This window comes from Sander vitreus, chromosome 6, assembly GCF_031162955.1.
Source record: "Sander vitreus isolate 19-12246 chromosome 6, sanVit1, whole genome shotgun sequence".
Taxonomy (NCBI): domain Eukaryota; kingdom Metazoa; phylum Chordata; class Actinopteri; order Perciformes; family Percidae; genus Sander; species Sander vitreus.
In genome coordinates, this window is record NC_135860.1 from 22,115,069 (window position 1) to 22,132,121 (window position 17,053).

Consider the following 17,053-nt stretch of genomic DNA (forward strand, 5'->3'; position numbering starts at 1 on the left):
TCCTAAAGTCCACACTTTTTTAAAAAGGAGTCACAGTGCTTTTCTTGTAGTTGAGAGACTTGATTTTGCATTTGAGACGAAATTGAAAATGTTACTTAAGTTAAAGTATGTTTTTTTAAGGAAATATGTGACATTTGTAAGTAATTCCTACTAACAATTGCTAATTTCAATTCTACAACATTTTCACCATTACACTGGAGTTACCAACATAAATAAACGTTTAGACACTGTACAGATTTGCATTCCCTGCAGCACTTTACCATATTGGACATCTTTAAGATGTACATAAAATTGACTCACTTGATAAGATCGAACACAGTGTACATAGAACCATCTTTCAGGCAAGAGTTTGTTATTGAAATATTTGAGCCCTCAATACTTTAACGTTTATTAAGCTAACGTTGCCAGGCAACAAACACAATCTTATCCAGTAAGCACAGTTGTGCTTTGCCTCAAACTTCAGGTGCAGGGATTACAAAAATGTATCATGAGAAGATTAAAACAGTCTCAGACACCTCAATACTACTACCTTATAAGATGGGTTTTTAGAGGACCATGATAAGGATAGGACAATACCCTGAAAGCAGACTAAAGCTTACAATGTATTTATATATTATACAAATGTAGACCTCTGTACCTTAGCGTAAAAAAAAAATGCAAGGTAGCCAAGGAACTGTTATTATCATACTGGCTCAAATACTATAGTATTATAAATAACATAGCTCAAGTATTAGGCAGATAAATACAATAAATCAATAAAACAAAAATCTCTAAAAATAAAAAAATCCTATTTTAAATACAACTGTTGAAATGATTTTTCATTCAATCTTGTAAATACAATCAGCATTAAACAGTGAATTAGTATATTAATCAACAATCTTTAGCCAGTGACATCCAGGTAACTACTGAAATCATGCACTGTCTCTGAAGATCCTTGCTGTATAGATAGTATTGTACAGTTATTTTGCAATGGCATGCATGCCAAAAGTAAGTGTTTAAAAAGAACTGGCATTGGCATTTGTTAAATCTTGCAAACATTGCAAGATGTATCTCTGTAATTCCTTGTGCAAACCCCCAATTGTTTATTCTTTTACTCAGCACACAACATGCATATGGAATGACAATGCCATGACAACGATTGTTGCATATTGTCGGCTACAGAGACATCATACAATAAAGCTTACATAAGTATGGTGAAGATGAAGTTAGAGCAGAATCTTTTTTTTTCATCAGATTTTCTGACATGAAAATCAATGGGAATATGAAAACCAATACAACAACATTTATTAGGTTAGACTCTCAACCTCAATGTGGCAGATAGTTTACCAAGCAAACACTCAATTGTGGCTCTATCTTTGATCAAAGCTACTGCATAACCTTCCTCATAGGAAGACAGAGCCTAGGGGAAATATCTGAAAAACCAGGGGTATTTGGGGGTGAAAGTGCATAGCCATGCAAGGACATTTCAGTGTTATCTTATAAGCATAAAATGACAATTAACACAAGGGTTGACAGCAAACAAAAGCGGAATCGAGGAACACATGATAATTCTTTTTCCTGCCATGTCGGCAAGCTGCAGACAGGAAACGGCCCCTTTACAAGCTTACTGTAGCAGTCTCTTGGATGTGAATTGCAAGTCACCTCAAATTAAGTTCAATTGTACATGTCCCAAGGAGAGCAATTAGTTTTGTGCTAGAGGTGGCACAAGGACATAATATATCCAGTATATTCAACACAAGAAAATGTAATGAATTATTGACTACAATGATATGGTCTATGACTCTGTCAAACTAACCAAGACGTCATAAAATACTACTAAAATAGTACTAACTATGCCAATTTAATTCTCAAGGCAGATTTTAAGGAGCCGTTCGATCAATATATATATATATATATATATATATATATATATATGATGCCTGACACATTTGGTTTCACACTTTAAATATGCCATACAGTAGTCAATTCACTGTATTTTGCCTGATATCTGTTCATTTGGTATGGATTTTTAACCAAAGACTATATAAAAAAAAAGCGGACATAGCCTCAGGCTCTGATGCAGAAGTGCCTTAAACCTGTATTCTTAAGGCTAAGAGGGATCTCTCTCTCTCTCTCTCTCTCCCCCCCCCACACCACACACACACTTTTTCTCACGTTAATAGGGTAAAAGTTAGATATCACCATTAAAATTACTGAGTTGATAACTTACATCAAGACAAACACAACATGTATTAAAATCTTTTGAAATTGTTTGTTAACATGGGCAAACGATGTATAATTTAATTACGTATGTGCTAATTTGCATACATACCACAACAGATCTAAACATTGGGTATAGCCAGGTGAAAATGTCTTGTTGAATCTCGTTGACATATAACAGTAAAAGACTTCATGTCAAGGTCTGAATGGAACCCATTTAGGCTACCCATGAGCATTCGTACATAGAGGCAGGAAGATGTACTTTAAACCAGCCTTTATTTATTATTATTGCAGAGATGGGGTTAGGGGCTGGGTCCGTAGGACTGTTTCTGGGGGATGAGTCTGAGGGAAGAACAGGAGACAAGGGTAAGGAGAATGCAGAAGACAAAACATAGGTCCTGTTATAATAGTGTTAAACTATTTAAAAAAAATTTTTTAATACATTTTTAGTTTGTCTTGATGTAAGTAATCAACTCACTAATTTTCATGGTGATATCTAAAGGTTAAAAGTTTTACCATATTCACGTGAGAAAAAGAATGCATAGATGTATGAACAGGCTATATTTGGGTCTTTTTCGAAACTTTCCCCTAATGGGATTCTTTGGGGCTTTTTTGTCCTTACTCAGGACATATTGAGGATACAAAATCAGTTGAGTTGGCTTCTGTTGCAATTTGTTCAAGGTTAAGCCCCATTTTGGCTTAAAATGACTATTTGTACTCGGTCTGGTTTAGATATGTGCAGATTAGCTCTCATAACCGGCCGGATGGGTAGCGCACTGCCATGAGTCCATGAAGCAAATGTCTGATTACTCCACATTTTAATTGTGATATTTTGTGTTTACATTCTGAATCTGCCAAGTTCTCAGTCAGGTAAATGTAGTGGTACAATGTCTTCCTCTGATGTAGAGGTACACTGTAAGTCAGTAGTAGGCTATATAGTAGAGTTGCATATTAAGTGGTTTGGGGTCCTTCTGTAATTTTGGGGTACAATTTGGTTGTGGAGAATGCTACAAGCAGCAATACCACAGGCCAAGCAACGACCCGTTCCATATTTTGAACGGGCAGTACAAACCCCAATTCCAATGAAGTTGGGACGTTGTGTAAAACGTAAATAAAAATGATTTGCAAATCCTTTTCAACATATATTCAATTGAATACACTACAAACACCACAAAGACAAGATATTTAATGTTAAACTTTACTGTTTTTTTTGCAAATATTCACTAATTTTGAATTTGATGCCTGCAACACGTTCCAAAAAAGCTGGGACAGGGGCAACAAAAGACTGGGAAAGTTGAGGAATGCTCAAAAAACACGTTCACAGGTGAACAGGTTAATTGGTTATGACTGGGTATAAAAGGAGCATCCCCAAAAGGCTCAGTCGTTCACTGAGAACAACGTTTCTCAACATGTAATTTAGGGATTTCATCATCTACAGTCCATAATATCAGAAGATTCAGAGAATCTGGAGAAATTGCTGCACGTAAGCGGCAAGGCTGAACACCAACATTGAATGCCCGTGACCTTCGATCCCTGAGGCGACACTGCATTAAAAACTGACATCATTGTGTAAAGGATACCACGTGAGCTCAGGAACACTTCGGAAAACCATTGTCAGTTACACAGTTTGTAGCTTCATCTACAAGTGCAAGTTAAAACTCTCCCATGCAAAGCGAAATTGTTTTTGGAAATCATGGACGTCATGCCCTCCGGGCCAAAGAGGAAAAGGACCATCCAGATTGTTATCAGCGCAAAGTTCAAAAGCCAGCATCTGTGATGGTATGAGGGTGTGTTAGTGCCCATGGCATGGTTAAATTGCACATCTGTGAAGGCACCATTAATGCTCAAAGGTACACTCAGGTTTTGGAGCAACATATGCTGCCATCCAAGCAACGTATTTTTAAGGGACGCATCTGCTTATTTCAGCAAGACAATGCTAAACTACAGTCTGCACGTGTTACAACAGCGTGGCTTCATAGTTAAAGAGTGCAGGTACTAGATTGGCCTGCCTGAATGAATGAATGTGTAACTGTGTGAATGTGATCAGGGTGTTCCTGCAAAAGAGAGGCTGCCTCTCAGTGAACCTTCCCTGAATAAATAAAGGTTAAAAACGATTTGCAATCTGTTTTTATTTACGTTTTACACAATGTCCCAACTTCATTGGAATTGGGGTTTGTATAAGGCTGTCGTTACCCTTGTCTTTTCAATTTGAGACCACATGCAGATTGAGTTTGGATCTCAGTGAGGTGTGTACAGCATATTGGCAGAATCCGGACACTATCAAACGTAGGCTGCATTAATCACGTCTCCGCTGCGCTCTCCTCAACAAAGCATGTTTCGAACTTGCTCGGCCGCCATTAAAAAATAAACAAAGTAGAAAGAAAAGAAGAAGGCAAGTGCCATTTAAGATGCACTTGTTGAGCGGAAATATATCCCAATGGAAATGTACATGTATATCAGACCAAAATCCGCTCAGGCAGATCACATAGAAGTGTCAAGTGTGGACACACATATGCAGACATATATTTGTGTAACCAAGGCCTATGAGAAAATGGCCCTACTTCACACTAACAAATGTATTACCTCTAACATTTTCCTAACGAGTTAATGGACTCGAAACTATTGCTAGTTTCACGTACAGCATGAATCAATCTGTATATTGACAGCATGATGTTCATTTTGTAAATTGTGCTCCCAGTTAGAGTAACATAGACAATAAAGCAGGGGATGCTTCAGGGCGTGGATACCTTGTGACTGACTAGTTGCTACCATGGCTACCTGTCAATCAGTATAGAGGCTTAGCAATGTGTATCCATGGCACTGTGTATATTTAAATAGCTTCGCACTTGTTTTTGGGTGTCCGTGTTTTCCTCTCAGAACTTTGACCCTTTCACAGTGTGTTTTCAGTTCATGAAAGTTAATTGTAACAGTTTAGTTGCCTAAAAGTGTCCTGCACAGTGTCCAATTGTACTAAAAGACACTTATGAGTCAGTTGTTCATTTTTTCACGCAAGTACATTTAGTTCTAAGCCTGTTTTTTTAGCAAATCCATTTCCATTAATATGATGATCTGTATGCCAGACATGTATGATGCCGTCTTCAAGTATGCAATGAAGCTTTTCTCTCCTCTGTTTGCCATCTACAGTATATTTACTCTGCACTGTCTAATACGCTAATAAAATGCTGCAGGACTTCATACCCCTTGTGCTTTTATAAATTATTGATTTAAAAAAAAGCCCAATGCAGCACAAGTAAAGATAAGACCTGTTGTCTTCAGGACTCCCTCACATGCACCTACTGTACATCAACGCAAATTTGATGAAATTGCCACGTTTTGGTCTCTTTGACCTTTGTGCATACACTAATAGAACTATTCATTGGCAGTGCTGCATGTAGCCTTTATGAGTATAGGAATGTAAGTAGCTTAAAATCACTTGGATCACCAGTCAGGTCACTCAACTTAAGTTTTACTATACAATGTGTTGCTTTACTTGTGTCACTTTCCATGTACTTTCTTCTAAGAGCCAAACAATGTCAGGCGCAAAAACGCTACAGGGTAAGAACCAAGTCATCAAGGCAGACATCAAATAATAACAGCCAGGGATGAGCAAATAGGTTCCAAATCACTAGTCCTATTCTAAGATGCTTTATGGATGCAGGCTCTGGGTCTGTCGAGCATCCATCATGGCTTGATCACAAGTCCAATGCAATTACTCATAGTTTCTAGAAATAAAAAGACAGAAATGTTCATCAACTCAAGACTAGACAAAGGACTTCAGGGCCCTTCAAAAGATGCCTATCCACAGGGAATAGCAGACTTCAGATTGCGCTGTTGTCTGCGGCAGAGATGTATTGGCATGACAGGCAGAGGGCATTTGTTTTTTGGTCAAAACAAAATCTCTGATGCAGACACCACAGATGTATTTTCCTTTGCTTCCATTTTGAAAATCTATCTTCTGAAAAAGCATGGCTACAAAGACATTTTACATCAATTAAAGCCATTGGGCCATTTCAGCAGGGATTAAGTGGTAAAATATAAGATCTTTCTATGGAATAAACAGCTATGACTGGCCTCCATCTACCTTGTTACATTGCAAAAAAAAACATGTCGATGAAACCTGCTGATCTGTAATCTGTTTCACACTGATCCCTCACAGCCAAGTGCTGGTTCTAGGGGAGTGCAGGTCTATGATTGTGGGTCAGTAGTATTCCAACTCTGAGTCTTGACAAATTAGAATAGAGATGCAGTTTGCCACCAGAAGCCTTCTAGAAAGGGCCCTGCTGGCAGTCTGTTAAATGATGCATCAAAAGTGGGTGCTGCTGACTGCAAGCAACCTTGGCAGAGTGGCGTCTAGCACACACATAATACGCATACACATAAATGCGAGTGCATGTGCCCACACATTGAGAGGAAACGTACACAAACACACAGCATTCATGAAGCCACACAGAAAACATATCCATACCCACTCATACATTGAAGAAAACCAACCTTGACAGACTGGTGGGGGTCCATCCATCTGTAGCCGCTCTCCAAGTCGACAGGTCAGAATCTCACTGCCCACCAAGGTGAAGCCCGGCAGGCACGAGTACCGAATGATGTCCCCTGTGAGGTCATTTACACACGCAATCATACAAACCCATACGGTCCAGGAGACGATATGAAAAACATATCCATACATTCATCCGCCCACCAAACCACAACCACACACCCACACACACACACACACACACACACACACACACACACACACACACACACACACACAAACAAGCATCCCCACAGAGCTGTTAGTAAAAGCCTTCTCAGCACCAGCACTTGAAACAGTAATCAACAACACATTTTCTAATGAAGATTGACATCCCCTTAGCCAGCTGGAGTACTGAAGGCACTTCATTATAGGTGCGTGCGCACGCACACACACGCACAAAGTAAGGCCGCCACTAGCCATATGATTTTAAATTCTGACTCACTTCTGATATACAATACAAACGAATGAAGAGCTAATTAGACCGTCCCTCAAACTAATATTTAATTGCAAGAAAAACTCAAAAGAAAGAAATACAATAAGGAAGAACAAAGGGCAAGAAATCTAGACAAAAGCACATTGCAGGTTAAATGATAGAATGAAGTTGCAAAAACATCTGTCTAGTGCCAGTATTTTTATATATATATATATATATATATATATATATATATATATATATATATATATATATATATATATATATATATATATGTATATGTTTTGTTGCCAAATGGTTCCATTGACAAGACCAAAGTGATCTGTGTGTTTTGTCGTGAACTGAGCTATCATCGCAGCACGTCCAGTCTGAAATACCACTTGATGGCCAAGCACACAGCTGATGCGAATTCTCCGCCCCCTCGTCAAAGCCAGGCGACAAAAGCACAAAGCCAGGCCGATCCACTTTTCCATGTTGATAAGAGCATTAAAATGAGAAAAAATAATGGGAAAAAAAGAAATCAAGGGACATTTAGAATAGATAAAAATGTGCGATTAATTGCGAATTAACTATGACATTAATGTGATCGCGATTAAATATTGTAATCGTTTGACAGTACTAAATTAATATTAGAAAAATGTATACGCCCAAATTAATATGTACTACAGACAAGGCTGTTAAAGCAAAGCTCTAAACATTCAAACAATGGTTTCAAAGAACAAATAAAAGATTCAACCGACAGGCAAATTAATTAATAAATTAATGTCTAACCATTTGTCTAAACCCATTTCTTTCCTCTGTCCAGGGCTGTCCGAGCAAATTACCTTATGCCTGGTGCAAATGTATTTTATTACGCATCGTCCCTGGTCAGTAAACAAGCAAAATAAAATAAGACAAACCTATTTCAAACTCGTCATCATTGGTTAAGATAGTGGCATTGGCAACAGGAGGGGGTGGCTGACATGTTCTCAGCTGGTATGCTGTTGGAGAGAGAACAAATACTGAAATCTGCAACAGTGTATATGTGCACTCAAGTATGTGAGAGAGAGAGAGAGAGAGAGAGAGAGAGAGAGAGAGAGAGAGAGAGCGAGTGTGTATATGTATTTTCTATTCAACTGCAGCACTGCAGCACATTATTTACTCTCCCATCATGATGAATCTTGATTAGATCATAAATTGCCACCTATCACTGTTGATGATCATCAAAAAACAATCACTAATTTAGCTGAGATGGGGGACATTTTAATATTAATCAACTTCTTTTTTAAGGGGTGTTTTAATAGTGCAGGAGAAAAACAGGCATAAGAAGGCATTCATCATTTATCATTACACACAACTGGAAGCAATACCATGTAGCAAAATGAGAAAGACCAAAGGACTCATAAAAGATGGAAAATTAAAGGCATTCCAGTATCCCTCTGTTCTCTTGTGATCTTCATTACTACACTATGGTCCCAGCAATGTGGAGAAGTGAAGATCAAATGAATTTGAATGAATTCAAGGGTCATTACAGCAGTGTGGGACAAGGTCTTTACTTAGCTGGTATCAAAGGGGAGGTTACCGTAATAATGAAGAACAAAGAAGCCGCTGGTGCTGAAGTCGCTGTGGAATTTGATGAGGATCTGATTGGCAGTGGTGGACACGCCCTCCTGTACGGAGTTGCCACTGAACTGACCGATTTGAGGCGAGGCCTGGTCGGGTCCATCCCTGATACAGAGAGGTGGAAGGAGTGGAGGTTGTGAGGCGGGAAGGAAAGAGAGAGATTGAACAAGTGAAGGGAGGAGGACGGCAGAGAGAGAGAGAGAGAGAGAGAGAGAGAGAGAGAGAGAGAGAGAGAGAGAGAAAATTATTTATAAATAAATACAAGTAATAACTTGCTGGGATCAAAGAGCAGGTCTAGTTATCCCCGAGCAGTCATTCTGAAGACCTGAGAAAACGTTTTACATTAATCAACAGTGTCAAAGTAGAAGTTGAGTATATGTTAACTGAAGAGGCAGTAAAGCACGGAAACTTTTGCCTCCTCCAGCCACGTTACATAATGATGCGGAATAAAGTTTTTGAGGAAAAAAATCAATGATAAAGAATACATACAAAATTTAAAAGAATTAAAAACCGTTTTTGTGACCTCTTTTTTACTTGCAAAACATTCCTTTAAATTTAGTTGAGACTGTTAATATTCTGTATGTGTATGTACATAATGATGGTGTCTGGTTTTCACTAGGCTTCAGCCCCTGCGACTCTGGAAGGATAAAAGTGTTTAAAAAATGCATTGATAGTTATCACAAAGTCCTAAAGCCCTTAACTTAATAACATGACATATAAGGAACTGTAGCCCTGGGAATCAAAATTTAATTTAATCTTATTGACCTTTTGGATTTTCACTCTTTATGGAGATTAGGTTGTTAACTGTGAAGGGTGAGTATGTCCATAGGAGTGTATACCCACATTACTGTAACTACAGTACATGGCAGCTTATCTCCAGTTCAATGACATGTCTACACTTAAAAAAACTTGAATTACACAGAATGTCATAGAGCAATCAACATGTGGCAAAGATGTGATGTTTAGAGTGATGGTAACAAATCAACCAACTCCTTAAGGCAACTATAAATTACAAAACAGATAACTTTTATTTATGATCTTTTATTTATTCTTCTGTACAGCACTTTGGTCAACTTTGGTTGTTTTAAAGCACTTAACTAATAAAGTTGGATAAAAAGAGAAGAGGCCAGGGGCAGTAACAGTCACTGAAATAGTTATTGGCATGATGCCAGTGGATGAGATTCACCCTGAGAAGCTGAAGGCCCTAAATGTTGTCAGCCTGTCGTGTCTGAAGCAGCTCTTGGATAGCATCCACCCTTGCCAGTTGGGGTTGCAGCCTCAAGTGAAAGAGTTTAAGTATCTATGGGCCTTGTTCCTGAATGAAGGTACAATGTAGTGTGAAATTGACAAGTGGCATAGTACTGAAACGTCATGTTGAAAATGGAGCTAAGCCTGAAGGTGAAGTTCTCAATTTACGGATACAAAGAGCTGAAATGAGCTACCAGGGCAGGTTGAGGTCTGAGAGTGAGAAGCGGGATATTTGGGAGGAGCACGAAGTACACCTGCTGCTCTAGTGCTCCTCCTGAAAAGAGCCAGTTGAGGCAGTTCAAACGGCTAATGAGGATGCCTCTGGGAAGCCTCCCTGTGGAACTATGTCAGGCACGACCAACTGGAAGAAGAGACCCGGGGGCAGACCCAGAACATGCTTATATATTCTAGCTGAGCTGTGTGGACCTCAGGATCCCTCATTGGGAGTTGGAGGGAAGTTGCTGAAAATGGATGGATGGACAGATAGCTGTAAGGTTGGCAAATTTGACAATACACATACTGTGAGATGATTAAGATTTGGCAACCTCTGGAGTTTTTCTATACTGTTTCTACTAAGGTAGGTAAACCCATTATTATCTTTAGCTCTGTTGAGAGCAATGTAGCATGAGCAGGACTAATTTATGCCATTAGCGGATATATATAGGATTTTTGCATCTATGTCATGATGTAACTTAATTTGTCAGGTATCTAATTCACTAGATAAGGGAAAACAGGCATTTCCACCTAATCATTATATATACAAACACATTTTATCTAAATTGATTTGTTCAGGTCACTTACTCTATCATGACATGTTTCACTATTGCAATGTTAAACTACATTTACCATGAACATTTCTCCCTATGCCATACCCCAAGATGAATAGATGGGTGGATGGCTGTGGGATGATAACAGAACGTGTCACTTGCAGTGGAGCCATTTATGAGGTATGCATTAGCTGCTGACAGCACAGAACACAAAAGCACCTCTGCTAATGAGAGCTTAAATTAGGTTTTTGGATGTGATGTAGCATGTAGGAACAAACAACATGCTACTTTTCTCTGTGGATAAAAAGCAAGATTCATGCCACAAGACAGTGCTTTTCTATTTCAATTATATATAAATGCCATTTCAGAGAAAAGTATTTCATTACTGGCACATTCGGATGGCTCCAGGCCTATTCACGTGAATGATGTACACTAAATGCTTTTTTGTATGTGTGTGTACCTTTAATATCTTATATATTAAAAAAAGTCTTATTGCAGTTTCATTTCAGAATGATCAGCAAAATGGGAGACGGCAGTCAGGCAGGGAAATGAAATGTTGCCATCAGGGAAAAAAATTGTTTATGCGCTATTTCATTTGAAAACAGTAGTGCCAGTAGCTCCCTCCTCTCATACTGTGAATAGTAACCCCATATGCTAGAAGGAATTTCCCTCCTCTCTCACCCATGAGGACAGCTCCATGACTGCCTGGGGCTTACTATACTACACAGAGGCAACAGAAAGGTAGAGGGAGGACGAGGGAGTGACAGTTGCTGGACTGATAACAGGCAGGTAGTATAAAGTAGTTTACTGCTCTAAAATTATTTGACAAGAGTTCAAGTTCTACATACTAAGGTGATGTTTCCATGCTTGCACATATTTATGTCTTTTTACGTAAAACTCACTGGGGAGGAGAGGCACACAGTGACTGAAAATTAACTTCAGTTTCTTTTATTTCATCACACACCACAATCTATTTTGTTTTAGCAAGGGGCTGTAAGAAAAAAACTATCCACAGATATCCAGAAAAAGGTATTTGGATGGCTGTTGTATCAACTAATATGGGTGTCACATCAAAAGCTGTGAGCAAAACTTGTCCAACTGGCCTATGGCCTTAACATTTTGTTAACATTGCATGCAGCTTTTTTTGCTTTACTTTATAAATGAAATATAACCAGAACAGGGTGTGGTTGTGAGTGTGGCGTTATATCAGCATTTGATAAAATAGTGGGAGAACTTTCAGTTATTAATATACTAAATTTGACTAAAAAGAGGAATAAAAAAATCATCTTTTGGAAATTGAACTTAATGCCTTAATTAAAAAAATGAGGAAAAATCCAACCTTTAAGGACACCCATTAGCTAGAGATTGACATGGGGTACTTTCCATAGGAAGGACGCTGTCCAGCATCTCATAGAGAGGTGGCATGTTTTTTATCGTCGGTTAGCCGAATAGCTGGTTTGATTTGCATTGAGAGATGATTTTATGGAAAGTACCCCATGCCAGTCTCTAGGTATGATGAAGGGTATGTGATGATGTGGGGCTATTTTAATTCCAAAGGCCAAGGGAACTTTATCAGGATGCATAGTATCCTGGATCCATGTAATAACTGGCCTTTAAAAATACAAATCTGCCTGCCTCTATGGGAATTTAACATAGGGGTGTACTCACTTATGCCCACTGTATTTTAAGGAAAAACATTTATTTATTTCCGTTACATTATTCATTCACAATAAAAATTGGTGTCCTTAAAGGTTGGATTTTTCCAATTTTTTTAATTAAGGCATTAAGATCAATTTCCAAAAGATGATTTCTTTATTCCTCTTTTTAGTCAAATTTAGCATGGGTGTACTCATTTATGCTGAGCACTGTATATTTTGTGGCTCACTGCTCAGTATTACTTGTAAAATCTGCCACTGGTTTCTAAAGCTTCACCAAACATCACTATTAATTGAGAAAGACTGCTTCCCACTAATTGTCAACATTACTCTGTATGCAGCTCTGTATATACAGAAAACCGTGCATGTTTGGTGTGCGCCCTAAGATGATGATTGATGAATAATGTCATACTGAGAGAGAAATGAGAACTTACCACACAGTGATGTAATCGTAGATTGCCTCTGTATTGATAACAGAGAAATTGATGTAGATGCCATACCCAGGAGGTACTCTGACAGTCCACAAGCAGTCCTGGAAGTGTGGATACTCGGCTGGGTGTCCAGGTGAGTAAATTGTGCCATTCATGGATGTTACATTCCCACCACAAAGAGCTTGAGGGATGGAAAAAAAATCAGAGAGGCTGGATAAAAAAAGAAGGCCAGTCTTTGATTTATCTCAAGTCATAAAACTTGCTTTATGACTGTATCGCCACTAACTGTTGATGAAACAAACCCTAACTGCGTGTTATGTGGTTATCACTGAGATACTATGCACCTGTTAGATACAACTGCAGGGGATGGTTACTGGATGTCGTGAACTTGATGACACTAAGTAGTTCAGACACTAAAACTCCCCCGTCATATGCCTTCAGAGGGAATGTGTTAAAGTTTGACTTTGAACTTGGAGTCAAAGCCAAAGCGCTGCCCTCGGGATCCAAAAAAAGGACTGTTAACTTGACAAGGACAATACGGTGTCTACGGAAGAGACAAAACTATTTACCACTTTCTCTGACAAATATCTGTTGTGGACTTAAAACGCATGTTACCGCTTGACTTAACTGATAAGAGGAAACCCATAATTTGAAATTTACAACAAAGACAGGCATAATCAGCTTTGTAAGAAAGATTTGCCAATGCTCCATATATCTATGTGTGGGCTGTGTCAATGTATAGTTCAGTGAAATGGTGCTACATTGGTGGTAAAAGTGAGTCGGATGCTTTAACGTGCTAGAATAAAAGATAGGACTAAAGCAGACTCAAGTACCTATATTCGTCTATTCAAAATAACTTCAAAGACCTTATTTTAGTGGGTAATGTCAATTAAAAAGCACCTCCGTCTTAATTTTTGTCTGCTTCTCAGAAAGCAGCATGCATGACTTTCACAAGGATTTGTTAGCATACAGTTATTTAAGAGTCTCCCCACTAAATTTGGGTAATCCGTCAAAAAATTAATCAAATAAAAGGCATTTACTGACCGATAAATATAATTTGTTGATACTGTAAATGTAGGATATTTGGAGGAAGAATTTAGGTCTTCTGCACATAAACAACACAGGAGAGAAAACACCTGTTTTTTTTTTTTTTAGAAGAGGCACTAGCCAGTCACCTTCGCAGCGAGGTATGGGGTGATTCCAGTTTCTGCTGACTCCATGCAGACATGTGAGAGATGGCTCTCCAAGCAGAGTGTAACCTGGAAGGCATTCAAAGGAAATGGTCATCCCCACACTGTAGTCCTGACCGATCACTATGCCGTTACGAAACGGTCGTGGGTCCGGACACCTCTGTAGCTCATATGCTGGGGGATTAACAAAAGCACACACAGAAGAGAAGGTTTATGAAACGCAGACTCTAGGAAGCAAATAATAAAACACTACCATTATAATACTATATAATATCTATGGTGACCTCAAAGAACCAAAGCCTGGCTAGTGAGCTGTTAAGAGCAGCTAACCTTGCATCACTGGTGAAATCTAATCACCAGATTGCCTATATTATTATGTGTAAAAACATACCTCCTACCTATGGTGGTTGAAGCCCCAAAATATAGTTCTCTCTTCATGAAATGTTAACATTTAAATGAAATTAAAATTCAAAATTGTTTATTTAGGTTTTGTCTAAAAAGCTAAAATTCAAAGTTTTGTTATATTGTTAGTATATAACTAATTATTATTATCCACATTGGCTCTAACACATAAAATACCCCACTCACATAGCTGACACTATTACTATTCAAGGATATGTGCTATTGAATGTCTCAGCGGAGGTCAGCATTGATTTATTTTTCTTTATTCTTTAACCTTTTGTAATCTTACAACCTCAGGGAACGAGTCTGCTTTGCAAGACTAATCTTTGTCCCTGGTCTGTATCTAACCTGATTGATGGTCTTTTAAGTGTTCTATTAGCAAACTCTTCTTTCCATTTTTCAACTGCTGCTATGATAAAAAAAAACAAAAAAAAACATTTTAAACTTTACCATAAGGACCCATATTTGCTCCTCACCCTGATAGACAATGTGGAAGCCATGCTTGTTCTGGGAGTAGTCGCTGTGGAAGAAGAGAGTGGTCTCGTGGGTGGTGCTAAAGAGAGAACTGGGCACAACAGGGCCACTGAACCGATCAATCACTGTTCCTGTCTCCAGGTTCCCACTGCGCACCTCCAGATAGTCATGAACAGGCTCTGTGGAGAAGTTTAGAAACTGCAGATGGATCCCTACAAAGCAGAATGAAAGGGTTAATGTAGGAGACAAACTGAATATATTAATAAAGTAGTATGCATAAAACTAGAAGGATCTTTTTTTAACACAATAAGAAGTCGAGAGAAGAGGAGAGACGTTAACAGAACAATGCAGGACCAAGCAGCAGAAAAGACATTAAAGCAAGCAGAACAAAAAAGAAAAAGAGAGGGGAGAAGAAGAAAGGAAAGACAGAAGGGGGATGACAGACCGAAGCCAATAGGGAGTTGAACTCTCCAGCTGCAGTCCAGGCTGCTCTGGTAATTCCCTGGGAAGCCTGGGCTGAGGATGACGCCGCTGAAGTCTGTCATAGAGCCGCCACACTGAGCTAAGGGAGAGCAACCAAGGAGAAAGAACATGTCACTTCTCCACAGAATGGCTCCATGGGAAAACAAAGAAAAACAATCAATGGGAGGCAAAGAGCATTGTGTCTGTGGGTTTCAGTACATGCACAATTATTGTGTATGCTTATATATGCAATATATGCTTATGTGATTATGTCTCTGGTGTTTGAGCTATCTGTGACTTGTGCATGCACATCTCTGTTTGACTGTGGGGATTATGCTCCATAAGGGCATCCGTGAAAAGATAAGACTCATGCACATTCCTTGTTTGGTGGTGCTTTAAATTAAAATAAATGAGGGAGTCGATTTTCAATACAGCACCACAGTTTTGCTCAGCGGTGGCAGTGATTACTTCACCCTCCCCCTCCAACACCCCACCTCTCTTCTGTGACTGTGAATTAGAGAACACTTCAGCTTGCTGTGAAGGTTACACTCATCCCCCTCTCCTGTGGCACATACCCCAGTAGTACATAAACCCCCAGGTGTAATGCAATTATAGCCACCACAGGCACCAATGTAAATTTGTAGTTACATAATTTCGCCTTTTCCCATCTCAAACCTAACAGGCCTATTTATGTGGCAAATGGTTGGAAACACAAGGGGTATTGCTGCCATTTCTTTGGAGACCATCAACCAAGGCCAGAATGAGGCGAAAACTATCTCGGAATTTAATTGACCAGTGCTGCTGGTGTGGGAAACCAGCTTGACCTGTTTGTGTATGAAATGAAAGAGAACATAAGAGGAGAGGAACTTATGAGGATGTTATACTGTTTGTGTAGGGGCATGCAACCACTTTTATGTGAGTTTATCAGCATCAAAGTGAATACAGATCCTGGGGTGAGCGTATGTACTGCAGTAGCAGTTTTTGGCACGGGCGAAGTGGGCAGCTGCCCGGGGCGGCATTTTTTTCATGACACATGGGGGGGGGGAGCATGAGCACTTAAAAAAATAAATAAATAAAATCCTCTGCGCTGCGAAGCAGTTTTTCTATTATCTATCATTTCATTGTGTGGGGAATGGGAAAGAGGAGGGGGGGTTGAAACAGACTCTGTGTTGAGAACTAAAAGTAGGCTACATAGTAGAAGTTCACGAAAGCAATCCAACTTGGTAAAAAAAAGACAATGCTGCTCTGCGAAATGTCTTCAAAGGAATGAAACATTGATAATAAAGAACAGTGATAAAGGGATGGTGCACTCCCAGGCCAGTGGGCAGTTGTATCCGCGCTAACGGCTCCTATAGTGGTCTTTGCTCCAGTCTGGCACCGGACACCCTACGATGCCATCCAGCTCTGCGGCTCGGCTATTTAGGATTCACAAAGAGGAGCGACGCACGCGGGCGCATGCATGGGATGCGCGTGTGTGTGTGCGTGCGTGCGTGCATGCGTGCGTGCGTGCGTGCATGCGTCCAAAGCAGAGAATTAGCTCCACACTCATTATAGGCTAAGTCTTAAATATATTTGGAATATCCATTGAAATATTGACATTTTATTTCATTTCGTAGCACATTACTGTATGTGCTGGGGTACATTTTCACATAATTTATA

General features: G+C 39.3%; 1 protein-coding gene across 1 annotated transcript in view; it reads right to left on the reverse strand.

Annotated features, from left to right (window-relative positions):
• LOC144519920 (CUB and sushi domain-containing protein 3-like) overlaps positions 1 to 17,053 on the reverse strand; it is a 262,641-nt gene that overhangs the window by 73,284 nt on the left and 172,304 nt on the right. The window contains exons 40-46 of the mRNA XM_078253451.1: positions 15,378 to 15,494; positions 14,935 to 15,144; positions 14,042 to 14,230; positions 12,870 to 13,047; positions 8,725 to 8,870; positions 8,063 to 8,143; positions 6,691 to 6,804 (exon numbers count right to left, since the gene is read on the reverse strand). Coding sequence (XP_078109577.1) covers positions 6,691 to 6,804; positions 8,063 to 8,143; positions 8,725 to 8,870; positions 12,870 to 13,047; positions 14,042 to 14,230; positions 14,935 to 15,144; positions 15,378 to 15,494 — 1,035 coding nt within the window. The remainder of the gene's footprint in view (positions 1 to 6,690; positions 6,805 to 8,062; positions 8,144 to 8,724; positions 8,871 to 12,869; positions 13,048 to 14,041; positions 14,231 to 14,934; positions 15,145 to 15,377; positions 15,495 to 17,053) is intronic.